General features: G+C 44.4%; 1 protein-coding gene across 1 annotated transcript in view; it reads right to left on the reverse strand.

Moving 5' to 3' along the window:
• Nucleotides 1-806: 806 nt before the first annotated feature.
• The window catches only part of LOC120028170 (double-stranded RNA-binding protein Staufen homolog 2-like), a 40,096-nt gene continuing 20,758 nt past the window's right edge, over nucleotides 807-20,144 (reverse strand). Inside the window, exons 3-5 of the mRNA XM_038973374.1 lie at nucleotides 3,472-3,619; nucleotides 2,585-2,738; nucleotides 807-901 (exon numbers count right to left, since the gene is read on the reverse strand). Of these exons, the coding sequence (XP_038829302.1) occupies nucleotides 866-901; nucleotides 2,585-2,738; nucleotides 3,472-3,619 (338 nt within the window). The 3' untranslated portion in view covers nucleotides 807-865. The remainder of the gene's footprint in view (nucleotides 902-2,584; nucleotides 2,739-3,471; nucleotides 3,620-20,144) is intronic.

A 20,144-nucleotide genomic window follows, 5' to 3' on the forward strand; every position in this document is an offset into this window, starting at 1 on the left:
TTTTGTCTGGAGCCCAGAGCAGGTTAGGATATGGTGTGTCTAATGTTACTGAGGAACACCAGCACCATGTGATCCACAGTCACTTCCGGGTAAAAACCATTTCAATTCAATCACTTTGGACAGCATTCCTTTTGACCTGCACCTTCCATACATGTTGACCTTTTGTAGAAGAGCTCAGAGGGTGACTTGTTGGACCCTGAATGACAACACATTCAGGAGAGAGAGGTGCTCAAAGATGACCCCGTCCACCCCACCCTACCATGAGACATTCATGTCTTCATCACTGGAAAAGATGACCCGTCCCTTTCTGACCAAGTCCCTTTCTGACCTCTTCTTCCATGACCCCCATAGTAAATAGAACATAAATAAACATAGAGTATAGTGTAGAGAGTAAACATGTATGGAAGGTTCAGATCAAGTCAAAAGGGGTGCAGCCAGTCAGTCAGCCATCAGTCAGCCAGTCAGTCAGCCAGCCAGTCAGTCAGTCAGTCAGCCAGCCAGTCAGTCAGCCATTCAGTCAGCCATTCAGTCAGCCAGCAAGTCAGCCAGTCAGCCAGCCAGTCAGTCAGCCAGCCAGCCAGTCAGTCAGTCAGTCAGTCAGTCAGTCAACCAGTCAGTCAACCAGTCAGTCAACCAGCCAGCCAGCCAGTCAACCAGCCAGTCAACCAGCCAGCCAGCCAGCCAGTCAGTCAGTCAGTCAACCAGCCAGCCAGCCAACCAGCCAACCAGCCAGTCAACCAGCCAGCCAGCCAGTCAGCCAGTCAGTGATTGAAATCACATGGATGTAGCCTTCCAGAACCAGGCGTGTGGGGTGGTAGATAGCATGTGGAGTTATACTGTAGAATGAACAGTCTCTATTGCACTGCTATCTGGGATTAGGGCTGTGGTATGCAGGGCAGATCTGAGGGCCAAGATTAACACACACACACACACACACACACACACACACACACCCACACACACACACACACACACACACACACACACACACACACACACACGGTACAGCGTATAAGGACCAGCCCTTCAGCCCTCTACTTTCCATGTGTCAGTCTACGACTATATCAGAGTCTGCCAACCATCTCTAACAGAGAAGACACATCACTGTTACCCTCCCTCTCCCTACCTGTCAGTCTACTACTATATCAGAGTCTGCCAACCATCTCTAACAGAGAAGACACATCACTGTTACCCTCCTCTCCCTACCCGTCAGTCTATACGACTATATCAAGTCTGCCACCCTCTCTACACAGAAAGACACATCACTGTTACCCTCCCTCTCCCTACCTGTCATCTACTACTATATCAGAGTCTGCCAACCATCTCTAACAGAGAAGCACTCACTGTTACCCTCCCTCTCCCTACCTGTCAGACTACGACTACTATATCGAGTCTGCCAACCTATCTCTAAAGAGAAGACACATCACTGTTACCCTCCCTCTCCCTACCTGTCTCTACTACTATATCAGAGTCTGCCACCATCTCTAACAGAGAAGACACATCACTGTTTACCCTCCCTCTCCCTACCTGTCAGTCTACGACTATATCAGAGTCTGCCAACCATCTCTAACAGAGAAGACACATCACTGTTACCCTCCCTCTCCCTATCTGTCAGTCTACTACTATATCAGAGTCTGCCAACCATCTCTAACAGAGAAGACACATCACTGTTACCCTCCCTCTCCCTACCTGTCAGTCTACGACTATATCAGAGTCTGCCAACCATCTCTAACAGAGAAGAAACATCACTGTTACCCTCCCTCTCCCTATCTGTCAGTCTACTACTATATCAGAGTCTGCCACAATCTCTAACAGAGAGAACACATCACTGTTACCCTCCCTCTCCCTACCTGTCAGTCTACGACTATATCAGAGTCTGCCACCATCTCTAACAGGAAGACACATCACTGTTACCCTCCCTCTCCCTACCTGTCAGTCTACTACTATTCGAAGTCTGCCAACCATCTCTAACAGAGAAGACACATCACTGTTCCCTCCCTCCCTCTCCCTACTTGTCAGTCTACTACTATATCAGAGTCTGCCAACCATCTCTAACAGAGAAGACACATCACTGTTACCCTCCCCTCCCTACCTGTCAGTCTACTACTATATCAGATCCTGCCACCATCTCTAACAGAGAAGACACATCACTGTTACCCTCCCTCTCCCTACCTGTCAGTCACTACTATATCAGAGTCTGCCAACCATCTCTAACAGAGAAGACACATCACTGTTACCCTCCCTCTCCCTACCTGTCAGTCTACTACTATATCAGAGTCTGCCAACCATCTCTAACAGAGAAGACACATCACTGTTACCCTCCCTCTCCCTACCTGTCAGTCTACTACTATATCAGAGTCTGCCAACCATCTCTAACAGAGAAGACACATCACTGTTACCCTCCCTCTCCCTATCTGTCAGTCTACTACTATATCAGAGTCTGCCAACCATCTCTAACAGAGAAGACACATCACTGTTACCCTCCCTCTCCCTACCTGTCTGTGTACTGTGTGTGCTGTGCTGTGCGTGTGTGTGTGCGTGCGTGCGTGCGTGCGTGTGCACTAGAAGCATACTGTATCCCTACCTGGAAGCCTTGTATGCGAGCCAGGTACTCTAGTTGCTGTGAGGGCTGGACAGAGCTCTTCCCCTTCAGGCCTATGTTCTCCCCAGACCTCCCCTCTCCTGACCCGTTCATCAACAGCTCCCTCGCCATGGCTGCCGTGGCGACTGCGGGGGGGCTGTAAGATAGAAACGGATTAAGTGTAATGTCCCCAGATAGAAAACCATCTTAAAAACACAATGCTGTTAACAAAATTACACACTCAACAATAATTACACATATTACACATTCTGCCAATGGTGAACTAACCCAGCTCAGTTCTCCTTATAGCTGTTTAGGTATCTGGTAGACATGGTAACTAACCCAGCTCAGTTCTCCTTATAGCTGTTTAGGTATCTGATAGACATGGTAACTAACCCAGCTCAGTTCTCCTTATAGCTGTTTAGGTATCTGGTAGACATGGTAACTAACCCCTCAGTTCTCCTATAGCTGTTTAGGTATCTGGTAGACATGGTAACTAACCCAGCTCAGTTCTCCTCCTAGCTGTTTAGGTATCTGGTAGACATGGTAACTAACCCAGCTCAGTTCTCCTTAGCTTGTTTAGGTATCTGGTAGACATGGTAACTAACCCAGCTCAGTTCTCCTCCTAGCTGTTTAGGTATCTGGTAGACATGGTAACTAACCCAGCTCAGTTCTCCTTATAGCTGTTTAGGTATCTGGTAGACATGGTAACTAACCCAGCTCAGTTCTCCTTATAGCTGTTTAGGTATCTGGTAGACATGGTAACTAACCCAGCTCAGTTCTCCTTATAGCTGTTTAGGTATCTGGTAGACATGGTAACTAACCCAGCTCAGTTCTCCTTATAGCTGTTTAGGTATCTGGTAGACATGGTAATGAAAGAGCGATTCTACCTGTAGTAGGGGGTGTGTCCAGGGGACGGGGGGACGACCAGGGGGTCAGATAGTTTGGGGGTCAGGTAGTTAACCGGGGTCCCCTGTTTCCTGCTGGCCTCCATCTCCTGATAGACGTCCGGGGAGAGGTGGAGTAGACCCTTCTGGCCTGGAAGAGGAGAGGAGGAGGAAGGTAGAGGAGGAGGGGGGGGAGGAGGAGTAGGGGGGGGGGGTAGGGGAGGAGAGAGGGAGGGAGGGAGGGGAAAAAGGGGAGGAGGAGAGAAAGAGGGTCATTAGATCTCACATCGTTACCTGGCGCACACATTCCACTGTCAGTCAGTGCCAGAGGAGTCTATCGCTTTGATAAGTGTGTGTGAGAGGCGAGAGAGAGAGAGTGTGTGTGAGAGGCGAGAGAGAGAGAGAGAGTGTGTGTGAGAGGCGAGAGAGAGAGAGTGTGTGTGAGAGGCGAGAGAGAGAGAGAGAGAGTGTGTGTGAGAGGTGAGAGAGAGTGTGTGTGAGAGGCGAGAGAGAGAGAGTGTGTGTGAAAGGCGAGAGAGAGAGAGTGTGTGTGTGAGAGGACAGTTTCATGTTTCAACTCTGAGGACAGTTTCATGTTTCAACTCTGAGGACAGTTTCATGTTTCAACTCTGAGGACAGTTTCATGTTTCAACTCTGAGGACAGTTTCACGTTTCAACTCTGAGGACAGTTTCATGTTTCAACTCTGAGGACAGTTTCTCTGAGGACAGTTTCATGTTTCAACTCTGAGGACAGTTTCATGTTTCAACTCTGAGGACAGTTTCATGTTTCAACTCTGAGGACAGTTTCATGTTTCAACTCTGAGGACAGTTTCTCTGGAGGACGTTTTTCATGTTCAACTCTGAGGCATTCCGAGTGTTTCATGTTTCACTCTGAGGACAGTTTCATGTTTCAACTCGAGGACAGTTCTGTTTCAACTCGAGGACAGTTTTTCTCTGAGACAGTTTCATGTTTCAACTCTGAGAAGTTTCATGTTTCAACTCTGAGGACAGTTTCATGTTTCAACTCTGAGGACAGTTTCATGTTTCAACTCTGAGGACAGTTTCATGTTGTCTGGCAGATCCTGCTCTATACTGGCCTTGTGCAGGGAAACACAGTGTCCAACACACACACACACACACATGCGCACACACACACATGCGCGCACGCACACATGCGCGCACGCACACAGGCGCGCACGCACACAGGCGCGCACGCACACACACTTATCAAAACCACTGTTAACAGCCTGCCAGTTGTAATCGTATTGAGAAAAGACTGATATAAAGATATACATGTATCATCTGTGTGTCATGACAGTCAGAACCAGAGAGACGGAGATCTGAGACAGAAAGACAACTCCCTTCACCTGGACATCCTTAGCAGGACACAACTCTACACAGGCTACAACACACCTGATCTCTGACGGACTACAACACAGATAATCTCTACACAGACTACATATGATACAACACAGCTAATCTCTGACAGATTACAGACAGCTAATCTCTGACAGCCTACAGACAGCTAATCTCTGACAGACTACAACACAGCTAATCTCTGACAGACTACAGATGCTACAACACAGCTAATCTCTGACAGACTACAGACAGCTAATCTCTGACAGACTACATATGCTACAACACAGCTAATCTCTGACAGACTACAAACAGCTAATCTCTGACAGACTACACACAGCTAATCTCTGACATACTACAGACAGCTAATCTCTGACAGATTACAGACAGCTAATCTCTGACAGACTACAGACAGCTAATCTCTGACAGACTACAGACAGCTAATCTCTGACAGACTACAGACAGCTAATCTCTGACAGACTACAGATGCTACAACACAGCTAATCTCTGACAGAGTACAGACAGCTAATCTCTGACAGACTACAGAAAGCTAATCTCTGACAGAGTACAGACAGCTAATCTCTGACATACTACAGACAGCTAATCTCTGACAGACTACATACAGCTAATCTCTGACAGAGTACAGACAGCTAATCTCTGACAGACTACACACAGCTAATCTCTGACATACTACATACAGACAGCTAATCTCTGACAGATTACAGACAGCTAATCTCTGACAGACTACATATGCTACAACACAGCTAATCTCTGACATACTACAGACAGCTAATCTCTGACAGACTACAGACAGCTAATCTCTGACAGACTACAGACAGCTAATCTCTGACAGACTACAGACAGCGAATCTCTGACAGACTACAGACAGCTAGTCTCTCGTGGACAGACTACGTAACATTAATGGTATTGTAACGTCTGTCAAAAGACTCTGGGATGCGACCCCCTATTGAGCAACAGAGGTTCCAGTGCTTTGGTTATCCGTCACTGCTAATTTTGGCGTATCAGGATTGGGTGGTGGGGACTTCCTGAAATGATCCCAAGAGGAATGTTTCTGGTAAGGAGGGGGGGGGGGGGGGTCCTCCTGATTAGAGGGGTGGAGACCTGGCTAGTCTCGTTAGTACATTTTCTAACACGTCTCCCCCAGAGTTTAATCGAACATCTGACGCAATCACGCAAGATTTTAGTTCTGGTTGTCCGAGTTTACATTACAGCCAACGGTACTGACTGTCTGGGACTAGGAACGGGATGAAGCTATCCTGGCTGGGTCTCAACTGTCTGGGACTAGGAACGGGATGAAGCTATCCTGGCTGGGTCTCAACTGTCTGGGACTAGGAACGGGATGAAGCTATCCTGGATTTGGCATGAAGCTATCCTGGCTGGGTCTCAACTGTCTGGGACTAGGAACGGGATGAAGCTATCCTGGATTTGGCATGAAGCTATCCTGGCTGGGTCTCAACTGTCTGGGACTAGGAACGGGATGAAGCTATCCTGGCTGGGTCTCAACTGTCTGGGACTAGGAACGGGATGAAGCTATCCTGGATTTGGCATGAAGCTATCCAGGCTGGGTCTCAACTGTCTGAATGGGGATGAAGCTATCCTGGCTGGGTCTCAACTGTCTGGGACTAGGAACGGGATGAAGCTATCCTGGCTGGGTCTCAACTGTCTGGGACTAGGAACGGGATGAAGCTATCCTGGCTGGGTCTCAACTGTCTGGGACTAGGAACGGGATGAAGCTATCCTGGATTAGGCATGAAGCTATCCAGGCTGGGTCTCAACTGTCTGGGACTAGGAACGGGATGAAGCTATCCTGGCTGGGTCTCAACTGTCTGGGACTAGGAACGGGATGAAGCTATCCTGGATTAGGCATGAAGCTATCCAGGCTGGGTCTCAACTGTCTGGGACTAGGAACGGGATGAAGCTATCCAGGCTGGGTCTCAACTGTCTGAATGGGGATGAAGCTATCCTGGCTGGGTCTCAACTGTCTGAATGGGGATGAAGCTATCCAGGCTGGGTCTCAACTGTCTGAATGGGATGAAGCTATCCTGGCTGGGTCTCAACTGTCTGAATGGGGATGAAGCTATCCTGGCTGGGTCTCAACTGTCTGAATGGGGATGAAGCTATCCAGGCTGGGTCTCAACTGTGGAATGGGGATGAAGCTATCCAGCTGGGTCTCAACTGTCTGAATGGGATGAAGCTATCCAGCTGGGTCCTCAACTGTCTGAATGGGGATGAAGCTATACTGCTCTGGGTCTCAACTGTCTGAATGGGGATGAAGCTATCCAGGCTGGGTCTCAACTGTCTGAATGGGGATGAAGCTATCCAGGCTGGGTCTCAACTGTCTGAATGGGGATGAAGCTATCCAGGCTGGGTCTCAACTGTCTGAATGGGGATGAAGCTAACCAGGCTGGGTCTCAACTGTCTGAATGGGGATGAAGCTATCCAGGCTGGGTCTCAACTGTCTGAATGGGGATGAAGCTATCCAGGCTGGGTCTCAACTGTCTGAATGGGGTGAAGCTACCAGGCTGGGTCCAACTGTCTGAATGGGGATGAAGCTATCCTGGCTGGGTCTCAACTGTCTGAATGGGATGAAGCTATCCTGGCTGGGTCTCAACTGTCTGAATGGGGATGAAGCTATCCTGGCTGGGTCTCAACTGTCTGAATGGGATGAAGCTATCCAGGCTGGGTCTCAACTGTCTGAATGGGGTGAAGCTATCCAGGCTGGGTCTCAACTGTCTGAATGGGATGAAGCTTCCTGGCTGGGTCTCAACTGTCTAGATGGGATGAAGCTTCCTGGCTGGGTCTCACCTGTCTGAATGGGATGAAGCTATCCTGCTGGTGTCTCAACTGTCTGAATGGGGATGAAGCTAACCAGGCTGGGTCTCAACTGTCTGAATGGGATGAAGCTATCCTGGCTGGGTCTCAACTTCTGAATGGATGAAGCTACCGGCTGGGTCTCAACTGTCTGAATGGGAGAAAGCTACCTGGCTGGGTCTCAACTGTCTGAATGGGATGAAGCTATCCTGGCTGGGTCTCAACTGTCTGAATGGGGATGAAGCTATCCTGGCTGGGTCTCAACTGTCTGAATGGGGATGAAGCTATCCTGGCTGGGTCTCAACTGTCTGAATGGGGATGAAGCTATCCTGGCTGGGTCTCAACTGTCTGAAGGCACTTCACACTATCCAACACAGATTTAGGAGTTTAAGTTGGAGTGGTATGTGCCTGTGTGTGTGTGTGTGTGTGTGTGTGTGTGTGTGTGTGTGTTAGTGTGTGTGTGGGTGTGTGTGTGTGTTGTGTGTGTGTGTGTGTGTGTAAGCAAGAGCATGTCTTTGTATGAGCGAGCCAGAGCGAGTGTGTGTGTGTTGTCTGGGGATGGATGAGATGAGTCGATGTATAAACAATTGTCTAGCCAAGGTCAGCACTAGAGCCAGGAAGAGAAGAGCAGATGTGTGTGTGGGGAAGAACAGCTGTGAGGTTACCGCATGACTTACGTCCCCCTTTCTGTTCCTGTTAACACGGGCCCAGCGCGCCCTGAAACGTACTGTTACTAGCCAGCCTCCACCCAGTTTCCTGAAACGTACTGTTACTAGCCAGCCTCCACCCAGTTTCCTGAAACTTACTGTTACTAGCCAGCCTCCACCCAGTTTCCTGAAACGTACTGTTACTAGCCAGCCTCCACCCAGTTTCCTGAAACTTACTGTTACTAGCCAGCCTCCACCCAGTTTCCTGAAACTTACTGTTACTAGCCAGCCTCCACCCAGTTCCCTGAACCTTAGACACTGTATAACTACTGTCTATACACACCATCCTATATAACTACTGTCTATACACACCATCATATATAACTACTGTCTATACACACCATCCTCTATAACTACTGTCTATACACACCATCCTATATAACTACTGTCTATACACACCATCCTATACAACTACTGTCTGTACTGTCTATACACACCATCCTATATAACTACTGTCTATACACACCATCCTATATAACTACTGTCTATACTGTCTATACACACCATCCTATATAACTACTGTCTATACACACCATCCTATATAACTACTGTCTATACTGTCTATACACACCATCCTATATAACTACTGTCTATACACACCATCCTATATAACTACTGTCTATACACACCATCCTATATAACTACTGTCTATACACACCATCATATATAACTACTGTCTATACACACCATCCTATATAACTACTGTCTATACACACCATCCTATATAACTACTGTCTATACACACCATCCTATACAACTACTGTCTATACACACCATCCTATATAACTACTGTCTATACACACCATCCTATACAACTACTGTCTATACACACCATCCTATATAACTACTGTCTATACACACCATCCTATACAACTACTGTCTATACACACCATCCTATATAACTACTGTCTATACTGTCTATACACACCATCCTATATAACTACTGTCTATACTGTCTATACACACCATCCTATATAACTACTGTCTGTACACACCATACTATATAACTACTGTCTATACACACCATCATATATAACTACTGCCTATACACACCATCCTATATAACTACTGTCTATACACACCATCATATATAACTACTGTCTATACTGTCTATACACACTATCCTATATAACTACTGTCTATACACACCGTCCTATATAACTACTGTCTATACACACCATCCTATATAACTACTGTCTATACACACCATCATATATAACTACTGTCTGTACTGTCTATACACACCATCCTATATAACTACTGTCTATACTGTCTATACACACCATCCTATATAACTACTGTCTGTACTGTCTATACACACCATCCTATATAACTACTGTCTATACTGTCTATACACACCATCCTATATAACTACTGTCTGTACTGTCTATACACACCATCCTATATAACTACTGTCTGTACTGTCTATACACACCATCCTATATAACTACTGTCTATACACACCATCCTATATAACTACTGTCTATACTGTCTATACACACCATCCTATATAACTACTGTCTGTACTGTCTATACACACCATCCTATATAACTACTGTCTGTACTGTCTATACACACCATCCTATATAACTACTGTCTATACACACCATCCTATATAACTACTGTCTGTACTGTCTATACACACCATCCTATATAACTACTGTCTATACTGTCTATACACACCATCCTATATAACTACTGTCTATACACACCATCCTATATAACTACTGTCTATACACACCATCCTATATAACTACTGTCTGTACTGTCTATACACACCATCCTATATAACTACTGTCTATACACACCATCCTATATAACTACTGTCTATACACACCGTCCTATATAACTACTGTCTATACACACCATCCTATATACCTACTGTCTATACACACCATCCTATATAACTACTGTCTATACTGTCTATACTCACCATCCTATATAACTACTGTCTATACTGTCTATACACACCATCCTATTTAACTACTGTCTATACACACCATCCTATACAACTACTGTCTATACACACCATCCTATATAACTACTGTCTATACACACCATCCTATATAACTACTGTCTATACTGTCTATACACACCATCCTATATAACTACTGTCTATACTGTCTATACACACCATTCTATATAACTACTGTCCATACTGTCTATACACACCATCCTATATAACTACTGCCTATACACACCATCCTATATAACTACTGTCTATACACACCATCATATATAACTACTGTCTATACACACCATCCTATATAACTACTGTCTGTACACACCATCATATATAACTACTGTCTATACACACCATCCTATACAACTACTGTCTATACACACCATCCTATATAACTACTGTCTATACACACCATCATATATAACTACTGTCTATACACACCATCATATATAACTACTGTCTATACACACCATCCTATATAACTACTGTCTATACACACCATCATATATAACTACTGTCTATACACACCATCATATATAACTACTGTCTATACACACCATCATATATAACTACTGTCTATACACACCATCCTATATAACTACTGTCTATTCACACCATCCTATATAACTACTGTCTATACACACCATCCTATATAACTACTGTCTATACTGTCTATACACACCATCCTATATAACTACTGTCTATACTGTCTATACACACCATCCTATATAACTACTGTCTATACACACCATCCTATATAACTACTGTCTATACTGTCTATACACACCATCCTATATAACTACTGTCTATACACACCATCCTATATAACTACTGTCTATACTGTCTATACACACCATCCTATATAACTACTGTCTATACACACCATCCTATATAACTACTGTCTATACACACCATCCTATATAACTACTGTCTATACTGTCTATACACACCATCCTATATAACTACTGTCTATACACACCATCCTATATAACTACTGTCTATACACACCATCCTATATAACTACTGTCTATACTGTCTATACACACCATCCTATATAACTACTGTCTATACACACCATCATATATAACTACTGTCTAAACACACCATCCTATATAACTACTGTCTATTCACACCATCCTATATAACTACTGTCTATAAACACCATCCTATATAACTACTGTCTATACTGTCTATACACACCATCCTATATAACTACTGTCTATACTGTCTATACACACCATCCTATATAACTACTGTCCATACTGTCTATACACACCATCCTATATAACTACTGTCTATACTGTCTATACACACCATCCTATATAACTACTGTCTATACACACCATCCTATATAACTACTGTCTATACACACCATCCTATATAACTACTGTCTATACTGTCTATACAAACCATCCTATATAACTACTGTCTAACAGAATGGCTTCAACAGAAGAAAATACACCTTCTGGAGTGGCCCAGTCAGAGTCCTGACCTCAACCCGATTGAGATGCTGTGCCATGACCTCAAGAGAGCAGTTCACACCAGACATCCCAAGAATATTGTTGAACTGAAACAGTTTTTGTAAAGAGGAATGGTCCAAATTTCCTCCTGACCGCTGTGCAGGTCTGATCCGCAACTACAGAAAAGTATATATGTACAGTATATGTATATGATGGTGTATAGACAGTATATACAGTATATATATAGTATATATATATATATATATATATATATATATATATATATATATATATATATATATGTGGTGGTGTGTATAGACAGTATATATACAGTATATATATATGTGATGGTGTGTATAGACAGTATATATGTATATGATGGTGTATAGACAGTATATACAGCATATATATAGTATATATATATATATATATATATATATGTGGTGGTGTGTATAGACAGTATATATGTATATGATGGTGTATAGACAGTATATACAGTATATATATAGTATATATATATATATATATGTGGTGGTGTGTATAGACAGTATATATACAGTATATATATATGTGATGGTGTGTATAGACAGTATATATGTATATGATGGTGTATAGACAGTATATACAGCATATATATAGTATATATATATATGTGGTGGTGTGTATAGACCAGGGGTGGGCAAACTTTTTGACTCGCGGGCCACAATGGGTTCTAAAATTTGACAGAGGGGCCGGGCCAGGAGCATTTGGAGGGAGTGTTTGGGCCGGATATACTAAAGCATTAAATGTAGTGTGTGCAAACCTCATAGCACAGTAAGAACACTACAACCCAATTTATTAACTGTCTTTCAAATGTGAAAAATAGCCCTTATCAGTTAATAAATTTGTCTCAAGGAATATGCAAGATATGGCATTTACATACTATTTCGCCGCCCGTTCTTGTGTTGACTGCTTGCTAGCATAGTTTGCATGCTTCGTGGCAAAGTGACGGCTGATATTGTACTCTTTGAAAACCGCAACAGCTTCTTGGCATATCAGACATACAGCCGTTGATCGGACTTCAGTGAAGAAGTATTTTGTTGTCCACTCCTTATTAAACACTCGGCATTCGCTGTCCACTTTCCTTCTCTTTGGTCCGCTCATTTTCACAGAAGGGCTTAATGGTGACGTGAAACGAAGTGAAAATTAAAGTGAAATAAAGAGAAATACGCGCCACTCCAACAACGGTCAATGTGTTTTGAGTGCGCCATCTATTGGGGAAACGTGGGCATTGCAGGGAAAGGGGAAAAAAATGAGGTTTTTACTATAATTTGGACAAGTTCGGCGGGCCGGATTAAAAAGCCTAACGGGCCGTATGTGGCCCGCGGGCCGTAGTTTGCCCATGTCTGGTATAGACAGTATATATACAGTATATATATAGTATATATATATATGTGGTGGTGTGTATAGACAGTATATATACAGTATATATATGTGATGGTGTGTATAGACAGTATATATACAGTATATATATATATGTGATGGTGTGTATAGACAGTATATATACAGTATATATATGTGATGGTGTGTATAGACAGTATATATATATGTGATGGTGTGTATAGACAGTATATATATATGTGATGGTGTGTATAGACAGTATATATACAGTATATATATGTGATGTGTGTATAGACAGTATATATACAGTATATATATGTGATGGTGTGTATAGACAGTATATATACAGTATATATATGTGATGTGTGTATAGACAGTATATATACAGTATATATATGTGATGGTGTGTATAGACAGTATATATACAGTATATATATGTGATGGTGTGTATAGACAGTATATATATATGTGATGGTGTGTATAGACAGTATATATACAGTATATATATGTGATGGTGTGTATAGACAGTATATATATATGTGATGGTGTGTATAGACAGTATATATATATGTGATGTGTGTATAGACAGTATATATACAGTATATATATGTGATGTGTGTATAGACAGTATATATACAGTATATATATGTGATGGTGTGTATAGACAGTATATATACAGTATATATATGTGGTGGTGTCTATAGACAGTATATATACAGTATATATATATGTGATGGTGTGTATAGACAGTATATATACAGTATATATATGTGATGGTGTGTATAGACAGTATATATATATGTGATGGTGTGTATAGACAGTATATATATATGTGATGTGTGTATAGACAGTATATATACAGTATATATATGTGATGGTGTGTATAGACAGTATATATACAGTATATATATGTGATGGTGTGTATATACAGTATATATACAGTATATATATGTGATGGTGTGTATAGACAGTATATATATGTGGTGGTGTCTATAGACAGTATGGACAGTATATATATGTGATGGTGTGTATAGACAGTATATATATATATGTGGTGGTGTCTATAGACAGTATGGACAGTATATATACAGTAGATGGGAAGACAGACATTACTTATTAAATGTCAACTACAAAGTAGCAATAATCCCGTGTTTTTTTTTTTTTTGCAAACTATACCATCACGTGCACTACATAGAACTCTGCTAGGTGCACACTGGAATTAAAGGGTAACTACACCCAAAAAATGTACATTTCTCACTTTTTCCCCCAGGTGGTCACCTGATGTGGTTGTGGCGAAAACGGAGAAGATGTTATTTGGGAATACATATCCATATCATGACCGTGTCAGTCACCAGATTATTAACCTTTTGTCAATATGGTAATATATAATATATATAAATATATAAATATAACCCAAATCGTTTCTGGAGCGGAGCCTGCATTTCTCGTGGAAAAAGGATGTCGCATCCCTCCAATAGAGATCCAGACATTTCTGGAATCTATTCCAAGGTGCATTGAAGCCGTTCTGCCTCGTGGTGACCCAACGCCCTACTAAACTAACGGGGAATTGTTTTAAAATGGTCATAACGTAGTAAGGCTGTCCCAGACAAACAAACACAAAATCTAGTAGTCTGTTCTTTCGACCAATCGATTGCTTGACATAAAAATTAAAATAAAGAAATCTTCACATATTTAGATCCTATGTGTTTGAATAAAATCAACTATATTCACTGAGCTAATCTGATGCTTTAAGCACACTGTTTGATTAAATAATTAAGACAATGACTTAAATGTAAATGTAAGACACACAAATGACTCAAGAGGAAACCAGAGATCAAGATAACCTAACCAGAAGAAAAAACCCTGTTCCCGACCCCTCCGTCCTCCCACTGTGGCTGACCTTCGCAGATTCTGCTGTTACGCTCCTGAAGTTGCATCAAATGTGCATGTGTCTGCTCAAACGGTCAGAAACAGACTCCATGAGGGTGGTATGAGGGCCCGACGTCCACAGGTGGGGGTTGTGCTTACAGCCCAACACCGTGCAGGACATTTGGCATTTGCCAGAGAACACCAAGATTGGCAAATTCGCCACTGGCGCCCTGTGCTCTTCACAGATGAAAGCAGGTTCACACTGAGCACGTGAGCACATGTGACAGACGTGACAGAGTCTGGAGACGCCGTGGAGAACGTTCTGCTGCCTGCAACATCCTCCAGCATGACCGGTTTGGCGGTGGGTCAGTCATGGTGTGGGGTGGCATTTCTTTGTGGGGCCGCACAGCCCTCCATGTGCTCGCCAGAGGTAGCCTGACTGCCATTAGGTACCGAGATGAGATCCTCAGACCCCTTGTGAGACCATATGCTGACACATGCACATTTGTGGCCTGCTGGAGGTCATTTTGCAGGGCTCTGGCAGTGCTCCTCCTTGCACAAAGGCGGAGGTAGCGGTCCTGCTGCTGGGTTGTTGCCCTCCTACGGCCTCCTCCACGTCTCCTGATGTACTGGCCTGTCTCCTGGTAGCGCCTCTATGCTCTGGACACTACGCTGACAGACACAGCAAACCTTCTTGCCACAGCTCGCATTGATGTGCCATCCTGGATGAGCTGCACTACCTGAGCCACTTGTGTGGGTTGTAGACTCCGTCTCATGCTACCACTAGAGTGAAAGCACCGCCAGCATTCAAAAGTGACCAAAACATCAGCCAGGAAGCATAGGAACTGAGAAGTGGTCTGTGGTCACCACCTGCAGAACCACTCCTTTATTGGGGGTGTCTTGCTAATTGCCTATAATTTCCACCTTTTGTCTATTCCATTTGCACAACAGCATGTGAAATGTATTGTCAATCAGTGTTGCTTCCTAAGTGGACAGTTTGATTTCACAGAAGTGTGATTGACTTGGAGTTACATTGTGTTGTTTAAGTGTTCCCTTTATTTTTTTGAGCAGTGTATATAAAAATATGATAAGGAATAAGGTTTGAAGTGTCTGTCCTATATCAGTGAGATCTAACACACCTCAAGAATAACACATATTTAACCCCATTTTTTAAACCGGTACCGTGTTACCTTCAGACAAGTCCCACGACACTAGTGGCGGCCGTAGAGCAAAACAGAGAACCACAACGTGAGAGTCTTCTCTTTCCATAGTGGGGTCATATTAGTTTTGTTAGGCCAAACCATTCGGACGCTACAGACAACAGTTGGCATATCGGCGGTACTTCAGACTCAGGACGCGGAAGGACGGACATGAGACACAGCCTATACGACAACAACAACAAAAAGATCTCTCTAAACAGACAGATTTTTTTTAATTAATTTTTTTTTTTTTATCACATTTTCTCCCCAATTTTCGTGGTATCCAATCGCTAGTAATTACTATCTTGTCTCATCGCTACAACTCCCGTACGGGCTCGGGAGAGACGAAGGTCGAAAGCCATGAGTCCTCCGAAGCACAACCCAACCAAGCCGCACTGCTTCTTAACACAGCGCGTCTCCAACCCGGAAGCCAGCCGCACCAATGTGTCGGAGGAAACACCGTGTACCTCCTGGCCCCCTTGGTTAGCGCGCACTGCGCCCGGCCCGCCACAGGAGTCGCTGGAGCGCGATGAGACAAGGATATCCCTACCGGCCAAACCCTCCCTAACCCGGACGACGCTATGCCAATTGTGCGTCGCCCCACGGACCTCCCGGTCGCGGCCGGCTGCGACAGAGCCTGGGCGCGAACCCAGAGACTCTGGTGGCGCAGTTAGCACTGCGATGCAGTGGCCTAGACCACTGCGTCACCCGGGAGGCCCTAAACAGACAGATTTTGACGTCAATCGACTCTAGACACACTTTATGTTTCCATCCTATGACGGTGAGCTTTTCAGTAAGGCCATTCTACTGCCAATGTTTGTCTATGGAGATTGCATGGCTGTGTGCTCGATTTCATACACCTGTCAGCAACGGGTGTGGCTGATATACCCCAATCCACTAATTTGAAGAGGTGTCCACATACTTCTGTAAATATAGTGTACATATACATTAAGTATACAATAATATACACTTATACCTGTCAGTTAGCCTAGTGGTTAGAGCGTTGGACTAGTAACCGAAAGGTTGCAAGATCGAATCCCCGAGCTGACAAGGTAAGAGAGTTCTCCTATGGGGACAGCCGAAGCCTTTTGGAACCATTTTCTTTTTAAGAGTGTACGGTTTATGATCTATTTCACATAGACAGCGAACTACACTGTGATAAAACTGTTTTTAGACAGCGATCAGAGATATATAACTCAGCCTGGCCAGCCGTATTCCTCCTGGTCACATGTCAACCATCTAGAATCCCTGGGTTCCCTTATTAGCATAGCAGTTTACCCATGAGCCTCTGGGAGCTAGGATAGAGGTGAGAACTCAGGAGAAGGGCTGAGGGCTGTGTGTGTGTGTGTGTGTGTGTGTGTGTGTGTGTGTGTGTGTGTGTGTGTGTGTGTGTGTGTGTGTGTGTGTGTGTGTGTGTGTGTGTGTGTGTGTGTGTGTGTAGGGCTGTGTGTGTGTGTGTGTGTGTGTAGGGCTGTGTGTGTAGGGTTGAGGCTTGTGTGTGTTTGTAGAGTTGAGGACTGTGTGTGTGTGTAGGGTGGAGGGATGTGTGTGTTTGTAGGGTTGAGAACTGTGTGTGTTTGTAGTGTGTAGGGCTGGCTGTGTGTGTGTGTGTGTGTGTGTGTGTGTGTGTGTGTGTGTGTGTGTGTGTGTGTGTGTGTGGTGTGTGTGTGTGTGTGTGTAGGGTTGAGGGGTGTGTATCTGTGTGTGTTTACATTGATTCACAGATCATTAACATTCCTATGCAACACATTCTTTATAGAAACCAACTGATCCAAACACTCTCCCATAGTCTAACATACAAACACACACACACACACACACACACACACACACACACACACACACACACACACACACAGCTGTGTCTTCTTGGATGAGTAATAAAATCAGGTTTACGCCAGTCCACATCATCATCATCATCATCATCAGAACATTAGCAGTTGGTGTTTTGTGGCTCGGGGAGTTTAAAGAGCAGATACACCACACACACACTATGACTGATTGAGAAGGGCTGGGTTCCCAGAGCCAACTGTGGGAATAATTAACACTAAATAATAAAGACTGCATTTCCCAGGGGGCCATGCAGCAACAGGCTTGGCCAATAAGCGGAGCTGTAGTCTGTCATGCTGTCAGCGCTCAGCTAAAGTGACCAAAACCACATGCAGCGGTTCACCACCAATGACACGCAGCGGTTAAACTCTTCACCGCCAATGACACGCAACGGTTCAACTCTTTCACCACCAATGATACGCAGCGGTTAAACTCTTCACCGCCAATGACACGCAGCGGTTAAACTCTTCACCACCAATGACACGCAACGGTTCAACTCTTTCACCACCAATGATACGCAGCGGTTAAACTCTTCACCGCCAATGACACGCAGCGGTTAAACTCTTCACCACCAATGACACGCAGCGGTTAAACTCTTCACCACCAATGACACGCAACGGTTCAACTCTTCACCGCCAATGACACGCAACGGTTCAACTCTTTCACCACCAATGACACGCAGCGGTTAAACTCTTCACCGCCAATGACACGCAACGGTTCAACTCTTTCACCACCAATGATACGCAGCGGTTAAACTCTTCACCGCCAATGACACGCAGCGGTTAAACTCTTCACCGCCAATGACACGCAGCGGTTAAACTCTTCACCACCAATGACACGCAACGGTTCAACTCTTTCACCACCAATGATACGCAGCGGTTAAACTCTTCACCGCCAATGACACGCAGCGGTTAAACTCTTCACCACCAATGACACGCAACGGTTCAACTCTTTCACCACCAATGATACGCAGCGGTTCAACTCTTCACCACCAATGACACGCAGCGGATCAACTCTTCACCACCAATGATACGCAGCAGTTCAACTCTTCACCACCAATGACACGCAGCGGATCAACTCTTCACCACCAATGATACGCAGCAGTTCAACTCTTCACCACCAATGACACGCAGTGGTTAAACTCTTCACCACCAATGATACGCAGCGGTTCAACTCTTCACCACCAATGATACGCAGCGGTTCAACTCTTTCACCACCAATGATACGCAGCGGTTCAACACTTCACCACCAATGATACGCAGCAGTTCAACTCTTCACCACCAATGACACGCAGCGGTTAAACTCTTCACCACCAATGATACGCAGCAGTTCAACTCTTCACCACCAATGATACGCAGCAGTTCAACTCTTTCACCACCAATGATATGCAGCAGTTCAACTCTTTCACCACCAATGATACGCAGCAGTTCAACTCTTCACCACCAATGATACGCAGCGGATCAACTCTTCACCACCAATGACACGCAGCAGTTCAACTCTTCACCACCAATGATACGCAGCAGTTCAACTCTTTCACCACCAATGATACGCAGCGGTTCAACTCTTCACCACCAATGACACGCAGCGGATCAACTCTTCACCACCAATGACACGCAGCGGTTCACCACCAATGACACGCAGCGGTGAAACTCTTTCACCACCAATGACACGCAGCGGTTAAACTCTTTCACCACCAATGACACGCAGCGGTACAACTCTTCACCACCAATGACACGCAGCAGTTCAACTCTTCACCACCAATGACACGCAGCAGTTCAACTCTTCACCACCAATGACACGCAGCAGTTCAACTCTTCACCACCAATGACACGCAGCGGTTCAACTCTTCACCACCAATGATACGCAGCAGTTCAACTCTTCACCACCAATGACACGCAGCGGTTAAACTCTTTCACCACCAATGACACGCAGCGGTACAACTCTTCACCACCAATGACACGCAGCAGTTCAACTCTTCACCACCAATGATACGCAGCAGTTCAACTCTTCACCACCAATGATACGCAGCGGTTCAACTCTTCACCACCAATGATATGCAGCAGTTCAACTCTTCACCACC

The sequence above is a fragment of the Salvelinus namaycush genome, chromosome 33, assembly GCF_016432855.1.
Source record: "Salvelinus namaycush isolate Seneca chromosome 33, SaNama_1.0, whole genome shotgun sequence".
In the NCBI taxonomy this organism is placed as follows: Eukaryota; Metazoa; Chordata; class Actinopteri; order Salmoniformes; family Salmonidae; genus Salvelinus; species Salvelinus namaycush.